Source organism: Hesperophylax consimilis, chromosome 17 (genome assembly GCF_061612785.1).
Source record: "Hesperophylax consimilis isolate HC1 chromosome 17, BYU_Hcon_1.0, whole genome shotgun sequence".
Taxonomy (NCBI): Eukaryota; Metazoa; Arthropoda; class Insecta; order Trichoptera; family Limnephilidae; genus Hesperophylax; species Hesperophylax consimilis.
The window spans coordinates 24,166,921-24,194,030 of NC_142852.1; the positions used below are offsets into that span (position 1 = coordinate 24,166,921).

Here is a 27,110-nt window from a genome sequence, read left to right on the forward strand (position 1 = left end):
TCCCGGCGTGCGCAAGTAAATTTTATTTGATTCATTTATTACTTCACAAATTATTCATTTAAAATAACATATAGTCTATTTGCGGCATGTTCCAGAGAGGAAGATATGGTGTAAAGACCACCATAAGAATTCAAATGGCTTTAGCTATGTTTGTTGATCAGATCTGAATAGATACTCACATACCATCTCTCTTCTCCTTCATCCTCCTTCCTCTCTTTCTCCTCTCCATCTCCTTCCCCTCCACACTACCTTCAGCCTCACAATATACTAATATACCCCAATTGGGGATTCCATAGTCTCACTGGCTCAAGATGGTTGGGAGCAGTGGAGACTGTGGCCGGTATTTCAAAAAAAATCCCGAGTGATTAATTATTGAAGTTCAATTTTCAATTGAATTTTTTTTTTATTGTTTCGTTACCTACATTTGATAAATGTAATTTTTAAAGTTTACTTACTTTAGAAAGATTTTTTTCTTACGGAAGGTCTTATTTGCCGTGAGCTTATTATTTATGTTGACTATCGTGAATATAATATTATTTTTTTTAAATATTTCAGCTCTTAAAATCCTAAAATTATAATATCCCGCGAATTGGGTTATGGGTGTGCGCTATTTAACATTACATTTATTGTTGTTAGTCGTTTGCCTAGTTGGTTTCATTGTAGTACCTACATATGAATATGTTTATTGTTTTTTATGTGACTAAAAAAAACAAAAACTTTTAATTGAATGAATTCAAAATTGAAATATTTGGACTTCGTTTTCATCAGCAATCTCAGCAGTGATAACGGACTAAATATGTGTCGTAGATGTCTTTCAATCTGACTATGAGGACATTCGACTTTTTGCACATTTCCATTTCCTGGCTCTTTTGTTGTATTTCTTGAATAAAAATAAGTTTTAATGCACTAATATAATTTATTAATACTCATTTTAGGTAAAAGTCCTAAGTTTGTAAATAAATAATTGAATAAATAAATAATAAATGAAGCATACTGTATATTTGCCTAGCAAATTCAAGAAGTACATGTAAAATATGGTGAAAAAGCCTATAAATGACATAATTTTAAGACTTACCTTTCTATTTGAGCTACTGTTCTAAGGTTTATTGATTGTGGAGTCGGTGAAGTCATTTTTTAGTTCAATAACAGTATATATTCGCAATCAAACGTATTTTTAGTGGAACAATTTCGGTGTTAGAAAACAACTAAAAATCAACATGGCCGCACATTTTAACTAGCCAGCTCCTGATTGGTTGACAGTGGAGATTGAACATTCAAGACCTCAACCTTCTGCGGGATGTTGAACAAATATCTATGAACTTTAAAAAAATATTATATTCATGAGTGTTTGAATGTTCAATATCCAGGATATTGAACAAATAAGAACTAAAACATTATTCCGTGAGTGGATATTGGCACTCGAAAAATGCTGAAAATGTCACTTAAAAACCAAAAAAATTGTTTTTTTTTAGCTTCATTAATGCGCAATAGGCTAATAAACATATTGGCATTCATAACTCAGTTTTGCAAAAAAAGGTCTATTGAACATAGAAGAACTAGGACAGCGAAAAGCGTGTTCTTCTGGTTGAAGGTAGCATCTTCTTCCAGGCGTGTTCTTACAGAAATTCTTCTGGAGTGAAGGTAACGAGGTCCATCCCTCGTGTCCGGGAATCAAGCGGCAATCTGTTTCCGATCTTCTCTCAGCCAACTGCATACATGTGAGCTTGATGAAGGTAGCGCGGCTCTCGGCATAATTTACATGGCTTGTTTTCAACTCTTTGATAAGAGGCACAAAACAAAATAAACGACTGCACTAACCATGTCATCAATTTTCATCATTTTGGAAGACTACGAACGCAGGGATAGACTCGTTTAAAAACTCTTCTAATTACCCATTACTAGGTAGAAATAAAACACTCCTTTTAAAACTGCGTCGATATTTAAGGCAAAATCCTGTTTCAGTCTCGCCAAAAGACATTGCAGCCCGAAAAGCAAATCCACGTCCATTTTAATCTTGACTCTCTTGCTATCTCCCCGCTTCGACTTCCGCTGTTTTCACTTCTGCCAGGCTCACCTTGCCATTGCACAAAAACATGGTCCATCGACATTTCTTGATATATAAAGTAACTACTTTATAAAATAAACCCACAGAATTTTCTCGATTTTCTAGGCCTGCTAGGGTAAAGTCGACCGTAAGTCCGTCCATTACGCCGGGGTGCGCGCCGAATATTGTTTTTACACGACTTCATCACTTATGTCGTTAAGATTCTCACTTTATTTCAGAGATTTGCTAGGGAAAATTCAACCGAGGGTTTGTTCAATTCACCAGGGCCGCGCGTCGCATATTTTCGTGCACGGCTGCTCACTTACATTGTTATGATTCTGGCTTCATTTTAACGTATCGTTACAATTCATTTGGTCCAATATAAAGCATCATTAAATTGTGTAAACATAGGTTTTATCAAAAGAAATAATTCATTTATATTGTTGAAGTTTGCGAAAACAGCTATACAAACATAGGATGCAGTTTGTATTATTTTTAGCGATAGTATTTATGGACATTTTTATTAATATTGATTCAAATGGCAAATTAGGTAACTTTGCTTTGAATAAAATAATTTAATAAAGCAGGCAATCTAACAATAAAATAATGTAATAAAGCGGGCAACCTGTTGACAAAAACAATGAAAACAAAACAATATTTTTTTATACCTATTGTAGAAATTGTAATTGTTTAGTCATGGCCGACGAATTACTCAGATTTTTCTTCAGAATAACAGCAACGCGTGGCGGGGTACAGCTATTTAAAAATGATATATAAATATATTAATAATGCAAAATTAAAAATGCAAAAAAGCAACATATATCTTATTCTCCATAAAATACCTAATCAGAAAGTTAAAAGAAAAAATAAAATAGTAAAAAAAAAGTAAAACCATGTTTGATCGTGTGAGGAATGTGGAGATCCGCAAAGAGTGCAAGGCTGATGTAAACGTAATGAGTAAGATTAAGAAAGGGACGCTTAGATGGTTTGGGCATGTAGAGCGAATGAGCGAAGACATGAGTGTAAGGAGGATATATGATGCAAATGTGTATGGTAGCAGATGTCGGGGACGCCCGAGGAAGACATGGCAAGATCAAGTGAATCAGATACTCGAGTCGGGCCATGTCCAGAGTCAGAATAATAGAAGAGTAGGTATGTATGAGACGATGTATGAATGAGAATGAGGCAAGAAGTGTGTGCCAAGACCGAGTTGTTTGGCGGTCCGTCCTCTCTGCCTACCCCTACATGGAAACGACGTGATGGTTAGTTAGTTTGTTGAATTTAAACTGTAAACAACATGATCCTATTTGTATTGTAATCATCTCTTCTTCTGAAATTAAATATCTCGGTGTGATCATTGATCAAAACATGAAGTGGAACAGCCACATTACAGAGCTAATAAAAAGAATAAGGAAATGTATATATATATATATATATTTGTAAGGGAAATATTTTAAATGAGAAAACAATCAAAAATGTGTACTATGCCCTTGTCCACTCTTTGCTTGTCTACGGAATCATAGGCTGGGGAGGATCCTATAAAAACAACCTAAACTGTGTATAAGTTTCACAAATAATCATCATGTATGCACTATCTGAATGGTCGGTGAGAAACAAATTAGATTTCAATAGAAAAAAATGTGTCACCATGTCTTACAATCGTTCTCTAAATACTATACTTTAGGATTACAAGATATAGGGCGAAACACTATAACGTGTAAATTCCGTAAAGGATCTCGGTGTCGTCTTTGATCCCGAACTGAAATTCTCTTGCCACATATCGCAGCTCACTCAGTCTTGCTACAAACTTCTTGGGTTCGTTATTAGGACATGCAAGCAGTTCAATAACCAAGATGCTATGTTAGCATTGTTCGATAGCATACTGAGAAGCAAGCTGGAGTATGCAAGCGATGTTTGGGCACCGTACCACCAGAAGTACATTGATATGATAGAGCAAATCCAGAAGAAATTCCTCAGGTATGTCTATATGCGGACGCATGGAACCTATCCTAGGTTCATGCACCATATCGACTTACTTGAGGAAACTAATTATGTGAGTCTGGAAACTAGGCGGAAAGCAAGTCTAGCTATTATGTCTTTCAAAATTTGGAACAATTTTATCGATAGCCCATTCCTCTTGGGATGCTATGAATTATATGTACCAGACCACTACAGCCGAAGTCGATACCATGACTTGTTCAGAGTACCAAAAGGCAAAACCGACGTCCTGGCAAAGCATACCATGACGAGGGAAGTGGTGCTATTGAACGAAACAAGGAATTTGGATGTAAGTGACTGTTCTCTAAATGACCTAAAACAATTATTGAAGAGTCACTTAGCTCAATGCTGATACGATGTAAAATTGTACTGTAACTGAAATGAATGTTCTGTTGTCAAATAAAAAATAAAAAATAATAAATACAAAATGCACGTATTATACCTTCCGGAGGAAATTCTCTAAATTTTGGTGAAAACCCTTTCAAAATCCGTTGCGTAGTTTACTAATCCGACACTTTCTTTTCTAGTAATTTAGAAATAAGATTAACAGTGGTGGAATTGTTTTTGCGTTTACTTCGTAGAACTCGGTATAATTTTTATAAAGATTTGATGTAAATAAAATTTAATAATGTTATTATAGAGTTCTAAGAGTGATAGTTTTTATTATTGAAACAGCTCTTACGGCGTTGAAGGGAAGTTTTCTTCAATTCATTACCTGTGGTTAGGCCACTTTGAGATGACTTATTTATATGATTCTATTTCAATTTTTATGATGTCTAAAATGATTTATTACAGGTCAACCCGATGTATTGGTGAAAGTTTTTGTGATAATAGATTTTCTATTATCTTCTATTTTCTTCTGATTTTCTATTATTCTATGGGGTATTTATACAATCATACGTCAATCCACTATCACTGATCACTATACTTTAATTCTTAACATCCATGTAAAGGAAAATCGACAATCGACTCAAAATTTAACGGGGAATAGACATGTTATAGACTACGACGAACTAAAAAATTCACTACAAACTGAAACCTGGGAATTAATATATAAAGCTGAAGACCTTGAAGATGATTGGAAATTATTTATTAAACTATTGCAATTAAAAATACATTACCACACCTCAAAAAAAAGTTACACATATTCACACAATAAAATTATCAAAAAAGCATGGATCACACCTGGCCTATTAAAATGTATAAGAAAAAGAGACAAAATCCATCAGCAAGTAAAAAACTATCCATACGACCTTTCCCTAAAACTATTTTACAAAAATTATAGAAACCTCTGTTCCAATCTTACTAAATCGGCCAAACAAAATTACAACAGATCTAAAATTCATCAATCCAATAATAATCCAAAACTTATCTGGCAAATAATCAAAGAAATCACCTACACAAATCAAAACAAAGCAAACCCATTGGAAGAAATCAACACAGAGAACGGTATACTCTCGCTCAACAAAAACTTACATAAACTAACTAACTACACAAACAACTTTTTTGCAAACATAGGCTCGAACTTAGCGAATAAACTAACCAAACCCCAACACTATGACCCGAAAATAAACAAACACCCAAATCCACAAAGGTTTAAATTTGCTCTAAAACAAATCATTAAACAAGAACTAACACTAATATTTTCTAAATTTACACCAACATCTTTATCTGGTAGTGATGAAATCACAATGAAAACATTAAAATTCATACAACTGAAATTACCGAACCGATACTCTTTCTAAGGCTGGCCGCATACATACGTTTTTCGTATTCGATTTCCGAATTCGTTTTCCGTATTCGGACATCCGAATGCACGGAATCAGTAGAAAATACATTAACTGCCGCACACGTTCGTTTTAGTTTCGAACGGAACAAATTCCTTACGCACGTTCCGAATGCGAACCGGCGCGTTCGGAGAAACCGAATGGAAAAAACCTAATGACGTCATGTGGAACGCAGCTATTGCATACAGTTTGTTTGTGCCGACGCAAACGTACGGAAATTTCCGTTCGTAATTCAGTGTTGCCAACGGATCTTGAACTAATATCGCCGTTTCTCATACATAAGGTAGCGTAAAGTAGCCGAATTTGCTGTTTGGTGGGACATGTTTAAAATTGATGTTTTTACGTGAAAATAAAAATTTCGTGGGGGGGGGGGGGGTGGCGAAAAAATTTCAAAAAAATAAAATTTGTCCCCAGAAAATAAAAAAAATTCATGGGGAGGGTGGCTAGAGAATTTCAAGAAAATATAAAATTTGTCCCCAGAAAAAAATTTCATGGGGGGGGGGTGGCTAGAGAATTTCGGGACATGTTTAAAATTGATGTTTTTGAAGTAGCTTAATTGGCGACCAGTCGCCTTTTAGATTTTTTCGGCGCCGATTCTCGCTCTGAGTAGCCTAAATGGCGATATATCGCCCTTGTTGGCAACACTGGTACTGACGTTTATACATTCCGAATGAAGAAAAACGAACGTTTGCGCTAGTCTCACGGAATTCCGAATACGGAAAACGAATTCGGAAATCGAATACGGAAAACGTATGTATGCGGCCAGCCTAATAAACAAATCTATTATGGAAAGCAGATTTCCATCCCAACTCAAAATAGGGACTATTACACCAATCTTTAAATCAGTAAATCGTACAGATATCAATTACTACAGACCAATCACAATTATGAACACATTACCTAAAATCTTAGAAATAACAGAACTCAACTCGTCGATTACCTAGAATCAAATAAACTATTATCACCAAAACAATTTGGTTTCAGAAAATATCTAGGAACATCCAATGCCATAGCTTTACTAATTGAATATATTAAAAATTCTCTAGATTCACATAAAAAATGCATTGGAGTATTTTTCGACCTTTCTAAAGTCTTCGACACAATAAATCACTCACATCTTTTTGAAAAACTAGAGAACATAGGGATCACTGATAATGAACTGATATTCTTTAAAAGCTACATGGGAAATAGAAAGCAAAATGTGAAACTTAACAACATAACCAGTGAGTGTATTGATGTCAAATTCGGGGTGCCTCACGGAAGTATTCTGGGTCCGATTCTGTTCCTAATTTACATTAATGACCTATGCCACATAGAATGTGACGGAGAAATCATCAGTTTTGAGGATGATAGGTACTGTTCTCCTTATAAATGGGAATAATTGGACAGAAACATTTAAGAAAGCAGAAGACACACTAAACAGATTAAAAAATGGCTAGACTACTATTCACTTACACTAAATGCTAATAAAACCAAATTCATCACTTTCAAAATAAAAAATACAAACAACTCTGAAGAAAACCTTAACTTGAAAATTCATGGCCCGCATCACTTAAATGAGCATTGTAATTGTCCCTCATTAGAAAACGTTGACCATATAACGTATCTGGGTCTAAAAATTGATTGAAATTTAAAATGGACCAACCGCATTAGCTATATAATAAAATTAAAAACTAAGTTATTTTTTCAAAACTATCAGGAATGTGCTCTTTAAAAAAGACTTAGTCAAAATCTACATGGCTTTCTGCCAATCACTGTTAGAATACGGTATTATCGGATGGAGCAGTGCAAATAAAAATATACTAAATCCACTAATTATAACTCAAAAAGCCATAGTGAAAATTATACTGAAAGTTCCTGTTAGAACTAGCACTGACGAAATCTTTACCAATCTTAACATCATGTCAATTAAACAACTATATTCTAAAACTATACTCAATTACATTCATAAGTACAAAACCCAAGAAATAACAACAAACACGCACAATATCCAACAAATAACTACTAATACAACTTTTGGGCAAAAAAGCTTCTTATATCATAGTATTTCTACAATAAAATACCACTCTCACTTAAAAACCTCAACATTATAACATTTAAATCTCAAATAAAAAGCTGGATACTTAATAAAGGGAGATCTGAAATAGAAAATATACTGATATCAAACACAGACTAAAACCGAATCTACTAAACTGAACAATACAAAAAAACACTATCTTACTTATTTTAAAATTATTTTACAAAAATTAAAATACATTTATTTATTTATACAGGGTTTTACAGATGATCACACTTACGTGAGAACAATCCACTTATAAAAACTCAGTTATTGTACAATTACAAAAATCTACAATTAAATAAAGATACAAAAAATTAAATACAGATACATAAAATTAGAAAACAAAAACATCAAAAAATAAAAATAAAATACACAATCATATACAAGCTCGCTCAAGTAACACATTACGTTATACATTATTACAAGTGGTAAGAGGCATAAGAAATACGAGAGGTATGCATGGAGAGAAAATTGACACAATAAATTAGCTAATACTTTTTAATAGCGCTAGAATTTTTTTCTGAATCCGTACAAATTATCGACGAAAATATCTATTTCAGCACACTCTATCTTGTTATATAGTCGACACATCTGGGTCAGAGGGCTAAAGTAGGCGATATTATTTTTATAAATGTATTCAGGTGAAAAAAATTATGGCGTCTTAAACCATGGGAATTGGGGACATTTATTTTAATATTGCTAAGACATAATGTAGTATCAAGTTGACCGTGAATAATTTTATGTAAACATATGAGATCAGTCACAATACACATATGTTGTATTGTGGTGAACGAATATTATAACACGTTTGTATTTGATATGTTGTTTATTAAACCAGCCCAGCTGGCGATCTGTTGACAAGTGGTGACAGCTAGGGTTTGTGTAGCACAGACAATATATTAGGAAATGGCGATAGATAACATTATACTAATAACACCAACATCCCTCTTTTCCTAATAAAGAAAAACAAGTCAAGACAAGATGAACATTACAAATATAAATTTTTATTTTCAAATAAACATAATTCATGACATAGTAATAAACCGTAAGTGAAATACAATTACCAAATTTAATTATAATCAGATGGATTATATCTATCAGGTTTATTAACAATTCTGCCCGAACGAGTTCGAATGCTTGCCTCATTGTTTGTCAGCTCATCAGAAGTTGTAGGACCTGGATAAAACGGGATGGAATGAAAATCATTGTCAAAACGTACACCTTTCTTCGATGAACTATTTCCATTCAGCGGTGATGATGATTCCTGACGTGATCTGTCTAAATTTAAGTGTTTCCTATTCCTGCGATATCTTGAACCATCGGGAGTTTCAACAATATATGACCTTGGGCATCCTTTAACAATTTCTACTACAGTAGCTGGTGACCATGAACTTGACACATCTTTTTTAAAAACTACTTTATCGCCTATCTTCAACTCAGACAAGTTCCGAACCTTTTTGTCAAAATATTTTTTCATTTTGTTTTGACGACCCTTAAATTTATCTTCATATTCTTTAAATCGCACGACTTTTGGTCTAAGTTGACTGGATGTTACGGGTAAATTACATCTAAGTTGACGTGACATTAAGAGGCTTGCAGGGGATGGAAAATTATTTTTTGGACTATTTCTGTAATGTAACATAGCAAGATACGGATCAGTTTTGGATTCAAGGCATTTTCTTAAAATATTCTTTACTATTTTTACTGAACTCTCAGCTTGACCATTTGACTGAGGATAGTTTGGACTAGTGGTGATATGTTCAATATCCCACTCATATAAAAAGTTTTTAAAAATGGCTGATTGAAATGGTGGTCCATTATCACTAACAAGCGTTAACGGTATCCCATGACGTGAAAATATAGATTTTAAGTGTGTGACTACAGTTTCCGCGTTATAATTGTGTAACATTGAATTTTCGATGTATTTTGAATAATAATCAGTAACAATGAGATAATTTGAGTTGTTGAAATGCATTAAATCTACACCTACCTTTTCCCAGGGAAAATTAGTGATACCATGGGGCAAAAGAGGCTGTGACGGGTTATTAGGTTTAAATTTAGTACAAATCTGACATTGATCGACAATGTTTTTAATATCAGAGTTAATATTCGGCCAAAAAATCATATTTCTGACTAGACTTTTTGCTTTTGACATACCTAAGTGACCTTTATGTACATCTTTTAAAATTTCAGGACGTAAAATTGACGGTATAATTAAACTAGGTCCCTTAAATACCAGATCATTGACAACATGAATTTCTGCTTGAAAATTCCAGTATGGTTTAACGCAGGGTTCAATTACATTTTTATTTGACGGCCAACCGGTTTTATAATATTTCATTAAAGTTAATAAAGACTGATCTTGTTTCGTCGCCTCAGTGATTAATTTCAGTTTTTCTTCTGAAACTGCCAGACTTGACATCAGTAAATTGATATGTATGTCAATTTCTTTTTCCGCATCTGTTATTTCTGTATCAGGTAACGGCGCTCTAGATAACGTATCGGCAATATACATAAATTTACCAGGTACATATCTGACGTCTAAATGGTAGCATTGTAGAAACATCATCATTCGTTGTAACCTTGCGGGAACTTCAGAAAGTGATTTCTTAAAAAGTGTGACTAGTGGCCATAAATATACTGATGGAATTTTTGACAACCGAATACCACAATACCATGTTGTATTGTGGTGAACGAATATTATAACACGTTTGTATTTGATATGTTATTTATTAAACCAGCCCAGCTGGCGATCTGTTGACAAGTGGTGACAGCTAGGGTTTGTGTAGCACAGACAATATATTAGGAAATGGCCATAGATAACATTATACTAATAACACCAACATCCCTCTTTTCCTAATAAAGAAAAACAAGTCAAGACAAGATGAACATTACAAATATAAATTTTTCTTTTCAAATAAACATAATTCATGACATAGTAATAAACTGTAGTTTTTTATTATTTCGCCTTCTAGTTTTAAGTGTATCAATCTTGAAGTAATCACGACGTACGTCATATGATCTAAGATGGTCATGTAATCCACATTTGAAGGATAACATTCTTAGCATTTTTTTTTGAACGGATTCTACAATGTTTTCATATTTGCAGTAATGTGAATTCCAAATAGAGCTCCCATATTCAAGTTTACTTCTAACTAAGGCATTGTAAAGAGTTGGAATTGATTGAGGATCTTGGAAAGGTTTACATATTCTGTGAATAAATCCCATCATTTTTAATGATTTGCACAATGTCGTTAATGTGTACATCAAATATGAATTTAGAATCAAGAGTGATTCCTAGATATCTAATTGAAGATACTTTTTTGAGAATAATATTATTAATAACATAGGAAAAATCTTTTATAATTCTATTTCTAGTGAAGTTTAAAATGTACCATTTTTCAACATTTAAGTGCATATCATTGACAGTACACCAGTTATTAAGTGTGTCGAGGTGGTTTTGAAGCAGTTGATGATCGGAAACAGACTTGATTTTACGAATAATTTTAAGATCATCGGCGAAAAAAGCATAATCACAATTTAATTTCGAGCCAAGGTCATTTATGAATATAAAAAAAAGCAGGGGTCCAAGATTTGAACCCTGTGGTACACCGGAAGTTACAATTATAGGGGATGATTTGTATCCATTAATAAGAACTAATTGAGTTCTGTTATACAAATATGATTTCACCCAGCGAAGTAGATCTCCATGTATTCCTATTTGTTCAAGTTTTTTTAATAAGATGGAGTGGTTAACTTTATCAAAAGCTTTTTGGAAATCAGTATAAATTGCATCTACTTGTAATCTTTCATTAAAAGAATTACATACATAATTACAAAATTCCAAAATATTTGAGTTAATAGATCTTTGAGGGACAAACCCATGTTGCCTAGTGCAGAGAAGGAGCTTAAAATGCGAAAAAATATTTTTATATATCAAAGATTCGAAAACCTTAGCAAAACAGGATAATATACTGATTGGTCTATATTTTTTTACTAAAGATTGGTCTCCCAATTTTAATACTGGTACCACATGTGCTTTTTTCCACAGATCAGGAAAAGTTCCCGTGGTTAGGGATGCATTAAAAACTATAAAAAGCGGTAAACATAAAGAGTCTGCAAAGCAACTGACAAAGAAAAGAGGAACATTATCTGGGCCTGGACCCTTGTTGGAATCTATTTTACTCAAAAAACATTTTATTTTATCTAAACCTATATGCATTTTACCCAAATTGCTTTGATTGTGTTCAGTTATGTTTGGCATTGAACCATTAGTGGATGATTCCGAATTGGTATAAACAGATGAAAAATATTTAGAAAATATGTTTGCTATGTGTTCACCGTCATTTGCGGAAATATCGTCAAGATGCATTACTTTAGGAATACAATTGGTTTTTCGTAATGATTTGGAGTATGACCAGAACACCTTTATGTTACCTTGCAGACAACTTTCGACAGAGTTGATGTATGATTTATAACATTCGCTTTGTATTTTTTTTTGTAACTTTCCTTAAATAAGAAAATTCTCTATGATCTGACTCGTTACCATGTTTTTTTACCTTAAGTCTAATGTTGTTTTTTTTCTTAAGAAGAGCAATCAATTGCTGATTAAACCAAACAGGATATTGATTTTTTGTTTTAGTAATATATTTTTTAAAGTTTTTGTCAATTATTTCCCATAATTTTTCATAGAACAAGATCACCATACTATTCACATTTTCATTTTTAAAAAGAGTTATCCAATTAACAGATAGTAGATCCTGTCGACATTCATGAAAGTTTCCCTTCCTGAAGTTATATTTTGAGTCACTTCTATTGATTTCTAAAAATTGATCTTTATTTTGTTTCACCATTATTTCAAATGAAGGGTGATATTGATCCAATTTGGTTAAGCCTGGTGCTATATGTATATCTATGTTAACTTTATCAGAGAAAACAAGATCCAATAAATTTTCATTTGTATTTAGTACATTATTGAATTGATACAAGTTGCAAATTGACGAAAGGTTGACAAGACTGTGTGCTTTCATGCTTTTATAATTAGAAGGAGAAAGTACATTATTTTTAAATGAATTGTCAGGTAACCATTTTATTTCGGGCAAATTGAAATCACCAATAATAATAAACTGTGAATTGGAAATTGAATACTTTAAATACAGATCTTGTAATTTTTCAATCTGATTACAATAATTGTCTACAGTTACACTAGGAGGAATATAGAGGATGCAAATACAGATGAGCGAGTTGGAACGAGACTTAATTACAAGCCACAAATCTTAATTGTCACTCTCCCATTCCGTTTTTCTGGACACAAGAAGTTTTTTAGAAACGGCTGCTAGAACTCCGCCACCTTCTTTAGACGCAGATTTGGTTGACTCACGATCTCTCCTAAATACTATATATCTGTTATCAAACAGTTCTTCACTAAACACTGTTGAGTTCAGCCATGTTTCAGAAAAACAAATAATGCCATAATTATTGAACAAAATTTAATTGCGCACACTTACGGTATTTGTTCAAATACCCCTCACATTTTGATATAATATATTTAATGCATCAACAGCAACTGCCTCGCCATCTTTTTCCGTATGATTAAACGCCATAGTCGATGGTGGAGAGATCCTTCAATAAAGCCGCTTTGTACGCCGGGCAGTCTTTATCTCCAGTGGGGTGGGCCCGGGAAGCTGCAGGCTTTCCGAAACGTGCGCATGTAGCGCAACTGGGTGCTGCAGCAGCAGCGGGGCAGGCCTCGCGCGCGTGTCCTTCTACACCGCAGTGAGAGCATCTCTTTGTATCTTTGCAGTAGTTGTGAGAATGTCCAACCATTTGACAGTTCAGACACACTGTAAGTCCTACAAAGTCACGCACCCCTCAAACGGTCCACTCCACGAATACACGACCTTGTTGCACCAATGCATGACGAATGTTAGCGGGCACCGAGTACACTCTGTGGCAAGACGGTCCGGTTCGAGCTCCTGCCATATGACTAAGTTTGCTTTTGGATGCACACTCTTTAAAGTTGTCACCTTCAGAGATTCCAGAGAGGGCATTCTCTAAAAATTTCTCATCCGATAGTTCACGGGGCGCGTTAAAAAATATTAACCTTGGCTGCCTCCAAACTGGAAGACGGGCACTCAGCAAGTCAGAGCTGGATATAACAGGATCATTTCTTGTTCCTGGCTGCTGGCAGTGTGGATAATGACTCCTTTGTTTTTTATGTTTTTTACTCCCGTTATCCTCACTCCTAATTGCGATGGCTTAACGATGTCCTTAATAATTTTTTTAGTCCCATCGCTATCATCGACCCCCGGTAGTTTGGGAAAAAAACATACAGATGGTCTTGGTTTCCCTATTTTGATACTGGTACGAGTGAGTGGTGGAGGCACTGGGAGTTTTTTCTTTGTAACTTCAGCAAATGAAAGTCTAGCCTCTGTTGCATCAGCCACACGGCGCATTACTGGACCCAGATCTGACTCAAGCTGTTGAATTTTGTCAAGCAGCTGTTTTGTATAATTTTCGGCCATTGTTTTCTCGGCCTGCAAGACCTTGATATTAGCTAGGGCCGAATTAAGGTCTCCTCTAAGCTCTTCCTTTTCCTCAAAAGTTGGGCAACGGAACCGAGAACATTTGTCACGTTTCTCGATACTTTGAGCTGCTGCTCTTTAGACACTTTGGATGGCTTTTCAGCCAATGCGTCCTGTAAGGCTTTTAGGGCAATTTGAGTCCCGGATAATATTTTATGTCCTGATTCATGACTCAGGTCAGGATTATTTTCGGCTTCAATCTCATCAGCGTCGGAGTCCGATTCTTCAGACTGGGAGGTATGAGGGGAAGCAATTATAGGGCTTTTAACAGAGTTCTTTTTTTTCCCCATAATTTTTAAACATATGCATCAACGGCAAAGGTTAAACGAAGTATTTTTTTAAATAAAATAATTATTTTCGATTTGTTAGAATGCAGAAGTTATTTAAAGTTTCAAAACACTATGACAACCAATTGGAGCCCAAAAAAGTGAGCTCATAATCAAAGGCAGCCAATGAACGCACTTGTTGTTGTAAATATCACTTGGTAGGTACTTCTGTTAGTGAAACAATTATTATGGATGATTAGTTTATAACTTTAAAAATGTGCTTAAAAGCAAATGATTTAAGAGATAACACTTCCACAAGTTGAACGTTCGTTGTTTTTCACGATAGATAGTTTTTTACTTTCGGCGAATTAGTTAAACTTGTGTTTTTCTTAGTATAAATAACAGCTTGACAGAACACGACAGGTACTTTACGTACGTTTTGTTTATTGAAATATGTTTATAATTAAATTCATATGTTACTTTGTTGTAATATTAATTTCTTATAATTAAATTATAATATGTAAATGACATCCTCAGCACGGGACATCCCAGTGAGGATATCAATATCTCTATATGTTACTAAGAAAAGAAGACAATAAATCATTATTATTATTATTATTATTTTGAAATCCGTTTTCCCCACATTATATGACAATGTTTCTTGTGCGGTTTTAAATTTTAAAAAATTAGAAATAACTTTAAAAGTGGCAATAAAGTATTTCACGTGTTTTGTGCCGATTCTTATAAATGTATACATTGTGGAACTGTTCAAATATTTAAATAATAAACTAACATTTGAACACTTGCAGTGAGAGTAAATTTATCATTGTTATTGCATTTGGGATGGTAACAAAATCAGGGACGTTTATTATGTTTTTAATGATAAACTGATGTTTATAAGAAAATGTTTTATGCATAGCATAAAGGATAATAGATAATTATGAGCAATAATTAATCGCCTGAAATATCAATACATATTGAAAATATCTCCCGAGTAAAAACAAATGCCGCCAACGGGAATTGAACCCGTGCCTTCTGATGTCCGGTCAGGTGCTCTGAAACCACTGAGTTATGTCGGCTTATATCCAACCCGCCAAATGATAGAATATGTAGGTACTAGTACCTCAATCAACAATTACTGCTTATTATATTTTTTCCACCTGTAAACAACCAAATTTATTTTTGTAGGAAAGGCTTTGTCAGTGCTAAATTTCTCACTAGATGGCGTCGAGACATATTATATCTTCATTTACAGGTGAAATATTTTTGACTTGTCAAATATTATTATTAAATATTAATTGTTGATTGAGGTACTTGGAAATACACGGGTTCGATTCCCGTTGGCGACATTTATTTTTACTCGGGAGATATTTTCAATTTGTGTTGATATTTCAGGAGACTAATTATTGCTTATAATTATTTAGGGTTGTTTATGTTTTGTTCTTGTTTTTTCTGTATCCACATGAGCGTACTAAATTGCATGTTAACTTCTGAAAGAAACATAAGCAAAAACATGCTGATTTTGTGGTAATCTTCATCCGTGAAAACCCTATTCAAAACATGGACTTTTCTCTACTTTCCATGAATATAATATGCATGTATTATATCTGTAAACCTTCCGGAAGAATTTTTCTTAGTGATATTAAAAACGCTATCAAAATCCGTTGCGAAGTTTAGAAGAACTAAGCGCACACACATACAGATGCGTATAGTGACTTTGCTTTTTACTATTTTATTTTATTTATTTATTTATTTATTTATTTATTTATTTATTTATTTATTTAACGCCCAGAGGGCTTTTACATGGTTGGTAGTATAATTTTAATTTGACAGATACTTTGAAACATAAAAAATAAGAATAAAATTACGTTTGATAAAAGCTATGCAACAAGTCAGTCATACAAACACAAGAAACAAAAACAGAAAATTACAGCTATTTGTAGGTTTACATGATGTGTTTAGGAGTATTGTTGAAATAAACGTTTTAAATGATCCACAAAACTTGCCAAGTTGGTATTGAATATGTCAACATCACCCAAGTAATGATTTCCCATGGTGTGAAGTCGTTGTATCGGAGAGTGGGCAATGTAGTTACGCTTATGTGTGCTGCTGTAGAATATTATATTTTGTCGTGTTGTTACTGTGGGTGTATGTATGTTTATAAGTTGCAGGAGTTCACAACAATCGAATTTATAGTTAAGTATTTTGAATAAGAACGTTAAATCGTTTATTTTACGTCTATCTTCTAATGAATGTATTTTTAGAGTATTTAATGAGAAATTGTATTTTAAGTCTTCGACAGGGATATTTAATTTAAAATTTATAAAACGTAGAAATGTATTCGCTCAATGTTGTTATGTGAATTTTGTAAGATGGAGACCAAACTACTGAGTTATATTCAATTAGACTTCTTACTAGAGATACGTATAATAGTTTAATGGCTTGTAAAGAATTAAAGTTTTTAGTTGTTCAGCCTAGTGTTTTCATACCTTTGTTCACAATTTGATCTATATGATTGGTGAAACTTAGTTTTTCGTCCATTTAGTGATATATAATATTAATGATAACAACATAATACATTTCAAAGATAAATGTATCTAGTTTCTAAATTTGTACTTTTTTACTACAAATTCGAAAATAAAAAAAACATTTAGTACATTTTAGATATGTCGGAATCATCAAGTATCTACCTATAACTTAGTACCTAAACTTTTGTGAACACTATTTTGACTTTTTTGCAACTGTTCTATACCTATATATAGCATCTTCGTTAGTCTATATTAAAACTAAACGTTTTGAGAGACTATATCAACGAGTCTCACCTAACCTAACCTAACCCTCCGCGTTTCTCTTTAACTTATCTCATTTGACATTTGACTGATATATGATTGTATGTTCTATCTGTTAGGTGAGGTTAGGTTGTGTTTATTTTTATTTAGGTGTATTTGTTTGAAACCCTGTCACATTTAATGAGACCAGAGGCGGATTAACTGTTGAGAGCGCCCTAGGCAAGCACCTCATCGGCGCCCCTCTAGCGACCACATATTATAAATTTTAACAAGTACCTAAAGTAGCCGAATTTGTAGTTAGGTGGGTTTTACGTGAAAATAAAAATTTCGTGGGAGGGGGGGGGGTGGCTAGAGAATTTCAAGAAAATAAAATTTGTCCCGAAAAAAAAAATTCTTGGGGGGGGGGGGTGGCTAGAGAATTGTTTAAAATTGATTTCTTTACGTGAAAATTATGTTTTTAACTTGACTCTGAAGTAGCCCGACCAGTCGCCTTTTAGATTTTTTCAGCGCCGATTCTCGTTCTGAGTAGCCTAATACATGTTTTATGTTCACATGAGTTTTCGTGGCTTTCTAATCTATTCGATGCGTTCTTCCAATCATTAAAACCAACATCTTGTTTTCCAAAACTAGTTCCACCACCGAATAATAAACAAGGTCCACAATAAACTTTACCTGTGCTTGGAGAGTAAATAAGCCATTTCCTTGGAAGTTTTTCTCTATTTAACAACTTTCTTTCAAACATTGTTTTTGTTAAAAAACGTGAGATTTTATCTTCATATATTCTCTTACTCAATGAAAAATCTGCATTTTGATTTTGATTAAATCCATTAATTGCAATGTATTCTTGTGTTTCGTTATTGATATCCCACTTGACTGGGTCACATTCCACGATAAACAGTCTATTTTGCGACTGCTACAAGTGCACAACTTGTACGGCTGACGGAGTAGGCAGCATGGACAAATCGTGTTGTTTAGAACTAGTAGGAATTTCACATTGAATAGACTCGGTAGAAGACGCACTGTGAATTGCGTTAGAAAATTCCGAATCATCACTTTTTAATTTAGAAAAAAATGTCTCAATATGTTTCGTATGCTTTATAATATTTTGATTTTTTTCTTCTTTTTCCTTAGCCTTCCTTTTATAAGCTGCACCACTAGGTTTCTTCTTCAATTCACTCATTATTTGGGTAATGAACTAAAACGCAATGTACTAATTAATTCACACAAATACCGCTGCGAGTACGTAATCAATAGAAGCGCGCGTAACCGGCGACATCCAAGCTGAAAGTGATGAGTGTGACTGTCACCCCGTCATCCGTTCGGAAGTCCGGTGCCGGCCGCTTAGCCCCTGCCCCCGCTGCGTCCTTTGCCCTGCAATCTAGCAACGCCCGCGAACGAATCCACGAGCGAGCGGTCTTCTATTAAAAAATCATGCGATGGAGGCATGGAGGAATAATCAAGAAGGCGAGTATGCTTTGGAAGCTCTGCATCTCTACAGAAGTAAATAATCTTTTATATTGTGTAAGCAGGTGCATACTTACTTACAAAATTAAGTTTATATATATATTTTTTTAATTCTAGGGGCGCCCGCCGGCGCCCCTTTGTAACTGGCGCCCCTAGGCACGTGCCTACTTTGCCTTAGGTTTAATCCGCCACTGAATGAGACGATAAATTCCAATTGTCAACGTACAGTCGCCAAAAAATACGCTTGCAAAAATGAAAAGTCCGTTTGATGTTTGATTTTTGTAAATAACTATTTTGATTAATCTTTATAACTTATTAGTGTACATTATGAATACCAAACAATATGCTTTATATATAAATTGAAGTTTTTCCTATCTTTTCGCTTAAGTAGAATACAAATAAATAAATAAATTACTCGCTTAAAAATATAAATTCAAAGTACTAAAAAATATATTTTTTCAATAGAAATGTATGAACGCGTAAAGGAAACAACTTTAAAAAATACAGTAATATAGCTAAAATTATCTGTGACGGTTTCACTTGATTAACTTTGCTTTGTTATAAAATTATTTACAAAATAAATAAAAACCAGTTTTGTTCTTGAAATCGAACGTTTTTAGACTCTGTTTGTCAAGCGATTTTAATGACTATTTCCTACAATATAAGATATACCAAGAATATACACATTTTTGGCTTGTAGCTTCCTCTTAACAAACGGATGCAATCTTGTCAGGTATACTTTTTCAATTAATATTACAATGGAAGATCCTCCGACGAACTAGCATTATTTATCCCTGGTGCATAGTCGAGAAACACGCCAAACACGCGCCAAGCATATGTACCTATACGGTAGACATTTGTTACACGAGAACAGGTCGCTTCTACGACTTGTTCTTGAGTTCAACAGCTCAGCTGTTGAACGATTTGCCGGCTTCTGCGTTTTGTCCCTCCTACAACACAGATCTCTTCAAGACCAATGTTCACTCATATAATAATAATAATATTTTGATGATTTGTATAGCCCCGTTTTTATGCAAAATCACCTCAATACGGAGTTAATATAAAATACATTTGTACATATTTTACACATATAATGTAGTCCTAAATAAAACAAATGTCTTTTCGTCATGAAATGGAATTACAAAGGGTTCTATAGATAAAGCAATTTAACAAACGATTGTAAATCGCACAGCGATACGATCATCAGGCTGCGCCAATGGCACTTGTCTATGGCATTTATGCGCTCAGTCAAAATACTCATCATTTTCCCCATCAATTGTCAATAATTGTCAATCAGCACCATTTTAAATGACAAATGATCGGAATAACATTCCCAAACCCAAAAACCATTTGAAAATCAACTTGAAATTTTATCGAAAGTTGAAAAAGAAAAAGCACGAAAAAATATTTTTAAAAATCTAGGTGTACATCCTGTGACATTGCGATTTTCATCAGACCACTGAGTATTTATTACAATATAAACACATGTGAAACAATATTGAATGAGAAATAAATCAAATATAAATGCAAATAAGTGCATATGGAAATAGATATTATGAGTGTAATTTTATTGCGTTGTCGTACAAAATATCAATTAAGCATTTTAGTATATAAAGCTCGCTTCAATTGGGTGAAGATAATTCAATTGAAGAGATCACAGGTAAGAGAAACAGAAATACAAACTAATTATTGTTAATATCCTCCCACAACTATGTTTCTTCAAGACACAATACGCACACTCATGCCCTAAAAAATATTATTATTAAAATATTAAAAATTGACCCAAAAAATACGTTTCCACGTATTTTTTAACTTGAATGGTTACCTAGATTATTTTTTTTCTTTATTCAGATAAAAAATATAATTGTTATTTAATCCACCGATGGGCAATCTACTTTTACCTCGGGATGGGCAAACAAGAGGTTTGCGCATTAAATTTAATTTCCAAATATTAATCAAGTTGAATGATAAATAATCTAGTTCATTTCCAATTATTAATCATGTTAAATGCTAAATGATCTAGTTCATTTCTAAATATTAATCAAGTTGAATGATCAACTGATAAATAATCCAGTTCATTTCCAAATATTAATCATGTTGAATGCTAAATGATCTAGTTCATATCCAAATATTAATCAAGTTGAATGCTAAATGATCTAGTTCATATCCAAATATTAATCAAGTTGAATGCTAAGTAATCTAGTTCATTTCCAAATATTAATCAAGTTGAATGCTAAATGATCTAGTTCATTTCCAAATATTAATCATGTTAAATGCTAAATGATCTAGTTCATTTCTAAATATTAATCAAGTTGAATGCTAAATGATCTAGTTCATATCCAAATATTAATCAAGTTGAATGCTAAATAATCTAGTTCATTTCCAAATATTAATCATGTTAAATGCTAAATGATCTAGTTCATTTCCAAATATTAATCAAGTTGAATGCTAAATGATCTAGTTCATTTCCAAATATTAATCAAGTTGAATGCTAAATGATCTAGTTCATTTCCAAATATTAATCAAGTTGAATGCTAAATGTTCTAGTTCATTTCCAAATATTAATCAAGTTGAATGCTAAATGATCTAGTTCATTTCCAAATATTAATCATGTTAAATGCTAAATGATCTAGTTCATTTCCAAATATTAATCAAGTTGAATGATCAACTGATAAATGATCCAGTTCATTTCCAAATATTAATCATGTTAAATGCTAAATGATCTAGTTCATTTCCAAATATTAATCAAGTTGAATGCTAAATGATCTAGTTCATTTCTAAATATTAATCAAGTTGAATGCTAAATGATCTAGTTCATTCCCATTTAAAGACAATGCGAAGCAGTTCTGAGATTTCTTACTGTCGAGAATCGTGCCTCCCTGGCATATGTCGATTGTGGACCCAAACATAGTCAATACGTGCAAAGTTATACGTTATTATATATAAAAAGCTGAATTATGCCAAAATTGTTCCAATCCTGTTTTGTATTACCTCTCAAATATTTATAATGAAAGCCATTAATAAAATCCTAAAAATAACCAAATTTAACAATTCATATTTCGCGTCGCTATCACCAATTTTCTTACGAATTCCGATATATCGAGTTAATGTTTTCTACGATTGTGGTACAAAATTAAGTAAAAATTTGGTTTTCGTTTTTGACAGCATTTTTCACGTTCGATGTTAAAATTTTTTTGTTTAGAAATTGTAACGTTTATTTTAAAGATAATTTTTAAAACAGTATTTGTTTTTACGGAAAATTTAAAAATAATTTGGCAATTAAATTTTGAAATCGTAAAACACATGATTTTGCAGTGCTTCGCCTTAACCGTTCATGATTACGTTCAATATTACTTCCCCACCTGGTCATTACCTTACCCAGACTAGCCTTGAACCGTCAACTGAACGTCTTTTCCTTGGGCCGAAGAAGTCTCTTTCTTGAGCACATTTTCTATTTTCAAAGTATCCTGATCTAAAACTTTTCTGTAAATGAGAGCAGGGATTCAATTCAATTCAATTAAATTCAGTTCAATTAAATTTGTTTATTCATTTCAAAAACATTACAAAATTGTTAATTTCAATGCGTTTTTAAAATATTTTTATAATAAGAATTCATAGATTAATATTAACAGTGTGAATATCAACTATACCAGTGATAATAGAGCTTGCCTTTTAAAGGAAGCTTCATTGATGCTAAACATGTCGATATCCGAATTGATTCTGTTCAACAGCAAGATTGCTCTCCCCACAGGCATGACCATTGGCAAGTTAGTTCTGCAGGCCGGGAGATAGAATAGTCTATGTTGTCGGTGACGGAGATAACCATCGGGAACATAGAAATGAATGCTCTCCATGATGACCGAGTTTTCAAGCCATCCACGAATCAGTCTAAAAAGCCCAGCTACACTACTCGCGAAGTTGATCGAAGTTGACCGAATACGATAGTGTGGGCACGAACTTCACTTCGCTTCGGGCAACTTCGCTTCGCTTCGCCCGACTTCCGATTGTTGTCGGTAAATCAATCTCAGAGTCAAAGGACTCGAAGCGTTACTCGCGAAGTTGCACGAGTGTGTGGGCACGCACTTCGAACTTCGGCTAACTTCGTCGAGGACTTCGTCGAAGCGTCGAAGCGAGTAGTGTAGCTGACACTAAGAAATGTGTAGCAATGCGCACATCTCTCCTGACCGGTCGGTTGAAAAAAGCCACAACATTTAGCACGACCCCCAAGGTATCGGATAAGCTGTCAATATTTATAACTTTTTGGATAATGTTTTTCGTTATGCAATATAACCAGCTAATCAATATGAGTGGGGGTGAACTAACTAAGCTCTTAGAACTAAAAGCAATCGTATACACGATCCATTGACTTAAATAATTCATCTGATCAATTGATTCCGTTCCAGCTTTGAGAAGCAAAATTTGTTAGTTTTGACTAATGACCGTATCAATAAGTTAACTTCCTTTTCACTTTGAAAAAATACATGCGGACTGCCAATGTATAATAAAGGTATTATTTCAATTCGACTGTGTTCTATTCAATTCATAAACAGACGAGCCAGTGTTACCCCCGTACATCGATTTGCATGACCAATATTTGTCTGGATATCAATAGTGCGACTGTGCTCGGGAAATAGGTATAAAATCACCAGCAGTTACGCCTATCGATCCAATATTGTAAATTTATCGATTTTACTGTGCTATACCCCCAGGAAGGTGTAGGCTGGAATTCAAGTGTCCGTCATCGATTCAATTATTAATAACTTTTCTTTTTTCAGGATATCATCATGAAGTTCCTTTTCGCGCTGACTTTGGCCTGTGTGATGGCCTCAACCTTCGCCCAGTTAGGTTAGTCCAGTACAGCGGCTAACTTAAATGGGATTGAACAGGCCACGTTGCAGGGAATTTATTTAATTGTAACACCATAATGAATAGGAAACCATATTGTAATTTTTACAATCCAAAAGAACTGGTACAATGCTCCAAAAAAGTTTAGGCTAAGACATCGGTTCTCGTCAAATTAATTTTTAGTTTCTTATAGCCATGGTGACTGTTAATCACTCGAGAGATTTTTGGCAAAATATGTTAAATTTGCAAGAACGTTTTGACTGTTTTGAGCCATCGCTTGACATAATGTGCCAGAATTTACACGATTATATTTGTAATTTTTTTTTTCCTCAGTGTGCGGCCCGAATGAGAGATGGAGATCTTGTACACGAGACCAAACCTGTATAGGAATCCGGCGCGGAGAATCACCTTTCCTACCACGACCAAATCCCTGTGTGGGTGGCTGCCGTTGCTACCCCGGTGAAGTCAGGGACGACAACAACGAATGCGTTTGGCCAGAAGATTGTTTCCTTCAAAGTAAGTCAAACTTGACAAAAAAAACCCTTGTTAGGGTTTATAAATAATGATTTTTTTAAAATTAGATACACTTAAGAGGCCTCGAGGAAATCATTCCCGACAGGGCCTTATTTCCTCGTCACCTTTGGGATGCTGTGAGAAGCTGATCAAAAATAAGAAAAAGGAGTCAAGGAAGTTCTGAGAAGGAAAGGGTTTCAGGGATGGGAAGGAATCTTGGGTCAGTGTGTCCAGGAGTTGCGGACGTATGAATTCATCCCTCCCGCTGCTTTGCAAGGCGATGTTCTGTGAGAATAATTCTGTATTTATTTCTTAATCTTCCAAGAAAATTGAACTTTTTTGATACATAAAAGCACATATTCAAAATTTGCTGTGAAAGTGTGTTAGAATAACCTTCAGAATTATTTTTTGAATCCTTGCTAAAGGCTCCAGGCAAGTATGTGTGGAAGTACCTACCCAAACTGATTGTACTGGACACCTACGCCAGTGACATTGACTGTAAAATGCCGGTCTCCTCTCGGGGGTACCTAGGTAAGGATTTGCAATGAAACAACTTTGAGAATGTCGTGGGACAACTGACTGGTTGGGCCAGTTGTTTGCGTATTTATTGGGTTCGAATTCAACAATTTGTACACTTGTTAATACTAATAATAATAATAATAATAATGTTTATTTCAGCTGGACAGAGCGGTGTGTGTAATGCTCTGCCTGCCATAAAAGTTTACATTTAAGTTAATACATAAAAATATAATGAATAAAGAAATAAATAAAAATAATAAATAATAAATCAATATATTGATGAGCACATTAGGACTTTATGGTGGCTTGAGTGAAATTCTCCATCTCTGGTGTAGAGGCGCTCCCTGCCACTGGGCAACGGCCTGGACAAGAGTGTTGTCCGATCTCTGGTAGCGCTGACTCGTCCCGGCTATTCTGTGGCGCATCAAAGCAGCGAACCCATGCACCCTTCGGTGAACATCTGTGAGGCGCTGCATCGCCAGGGGAGGCCAAATAGGGCTCTGTATGCGTGGTTGTACTGTACTCGGAGTGTCTTCATGACGCCTTGTGTATATGTCGTCCATAGCTCACTAGTGTAGAAGCTCATGCAATATGTTTGGAAAAGTTGCTTCTTCACCGGAGGACTGCATTTGTTGAATCTTCTGGCAAGCATGTTAGCTCGCAAACTCAGTACTCTTCTTTGACGTTCTATGTCTTTTTTATCATTTAGGTCATCGGTGATGACATGCCCCAAATATTTGATTTCGCTGCAAATTTTCAGGTTGGTCCCGCCGAGACGTATGGGTGGAATGACAGTGGGACCAGTATTTGCTTTAAATATCAGCAGGGATGACTTTTTAGCATTGTACATCAGCCCATGACTATCAACGTAAGCTTCGCATATTGCCAGAAGTTTTCTCATTGCTCTTATCGATGGAGCTAGTGGAGAAATTATCTTATATCTAAACAGAAATATTATAAGTCGTCATAGCGCCCAGAATTAATTACTAAAGTCCCACAGTTTTATCGTGCGAGTAATTCATCCTTGAAATGGCGATATGACACGTGTATGGTGTTTTAAATTCTCGGCATTGTAAAATGTGTGATGTCAGAATATTCATTTTCTTAATTATTTAATAATTATTAGGTACATCCATCTGCGGTTCGGTACACTGAAAATACCATATTCCAGAGTTGATTGTACAAGAGCACAGTAAACTTGTTTCAGCTGTTTCCTATTTAAAATATTCCTAACATTTTTAAAGAAATATATATGTTTCCTCAGTATAATAGATTGATTTGTTATTCCAGCCTGCCCCGACAGAAACGCAGTGCGCGTCCCGTGCGCAAACCGATGCCCGGGCGGCACGTGCTCACATCCCGACTACAGTATCTGCCCTACCCCCTGTGAGGTTAACGGATGCGAGTGCCCGCCCGGCTGGTTGAAGCTCAGTTCACGTGACCCCGTGTGCGTGCCCGAGGATCTTTGTGGAATCAGACTCCGACAAGCCGGTTTCGGCGCGGCTGGTAGTGCCGAAGAAGTCGAAGACGACCAAGAAGATGATGGACAGAACAACTATACATCTTAAAAAAATGTTAATTTGAAATGTCTTCAAGACTTGGGCGAAAATTTGAACAAAATTGTTGTACTTATAACAGGTGCCTATTTTTATTGAATTTTACTTTATGAAAATTTTAATACATCAAAAACTTGGTCTTATGATTTTGTTATTTTATTTGTCGCTTATTTATTTAATATGCTAATATAATATCAATTATTAACAACTGTAATATTTTGGCTTGGCAAAGTCTTAAGTCTTTAATGGATCTTAATATCTAGTAAATTAAAAATTAACTTACAATAGCTGTTAAAGAAACAAAATGGATACACGATATATTGTATCCCCATTGAAATAAAAATTCGTCTCATAAATCATTACAAATAAAAGAAAACAATGTACACATCATAGAAAATGGAAAATTCATGGATCTACATATTGACAAAATATTTGATATTTAAACAGCACTTAAAAAAATACCTGGACCTACATATTGACAAACATCTGATCTTTAAACAGCACATAGAAATATACCTGGATCTACATATTGACAAACATCTGATCTTTAAACAGCACATAGAAATATACCTGGACCTACATATTAACAAACATCTGATCTTTAAACAGCACATAGAAATATACCTGGACCTACATATTGACAAACATCTGATCTTTAAACAGCACATAGAAATATACCTGGACCT

General features: G+C 34.3%; 1 protein-coding gene across 1 annotated transcript; it reads left to right on the forward strand.

Annotated features, from left to right (window-relative positions):
• The first annotated feature begins 20,565 nt into the window (after positions 1–20,565).
• On the forward strand, positions 20,566–26,570 carry LOC149416306 (serine protease inhibitor swm-1-like). The gene is made up of 4 exons (XM_089641617.1): positions 20,566–20,651; positions 23,767–23,836; positions 24,170–24,352; positions 26,159–26,570. The coding sequence occupies exons 2-4, from the start codon at positions 23,776–23,778 to the stop codon at positions 26,434–26,436; spliced, it is 522 nt and encodes a 173-aa protein (XP_089497743.1). The 5' UTR covers positions 20,566–20,651; positions 23,767–23,775; the 3' UTR covers positions 26,437–26,570.
• The last annotated feature ends 540 nt before the right edge of the window (positions 26,571–27,110 follow it).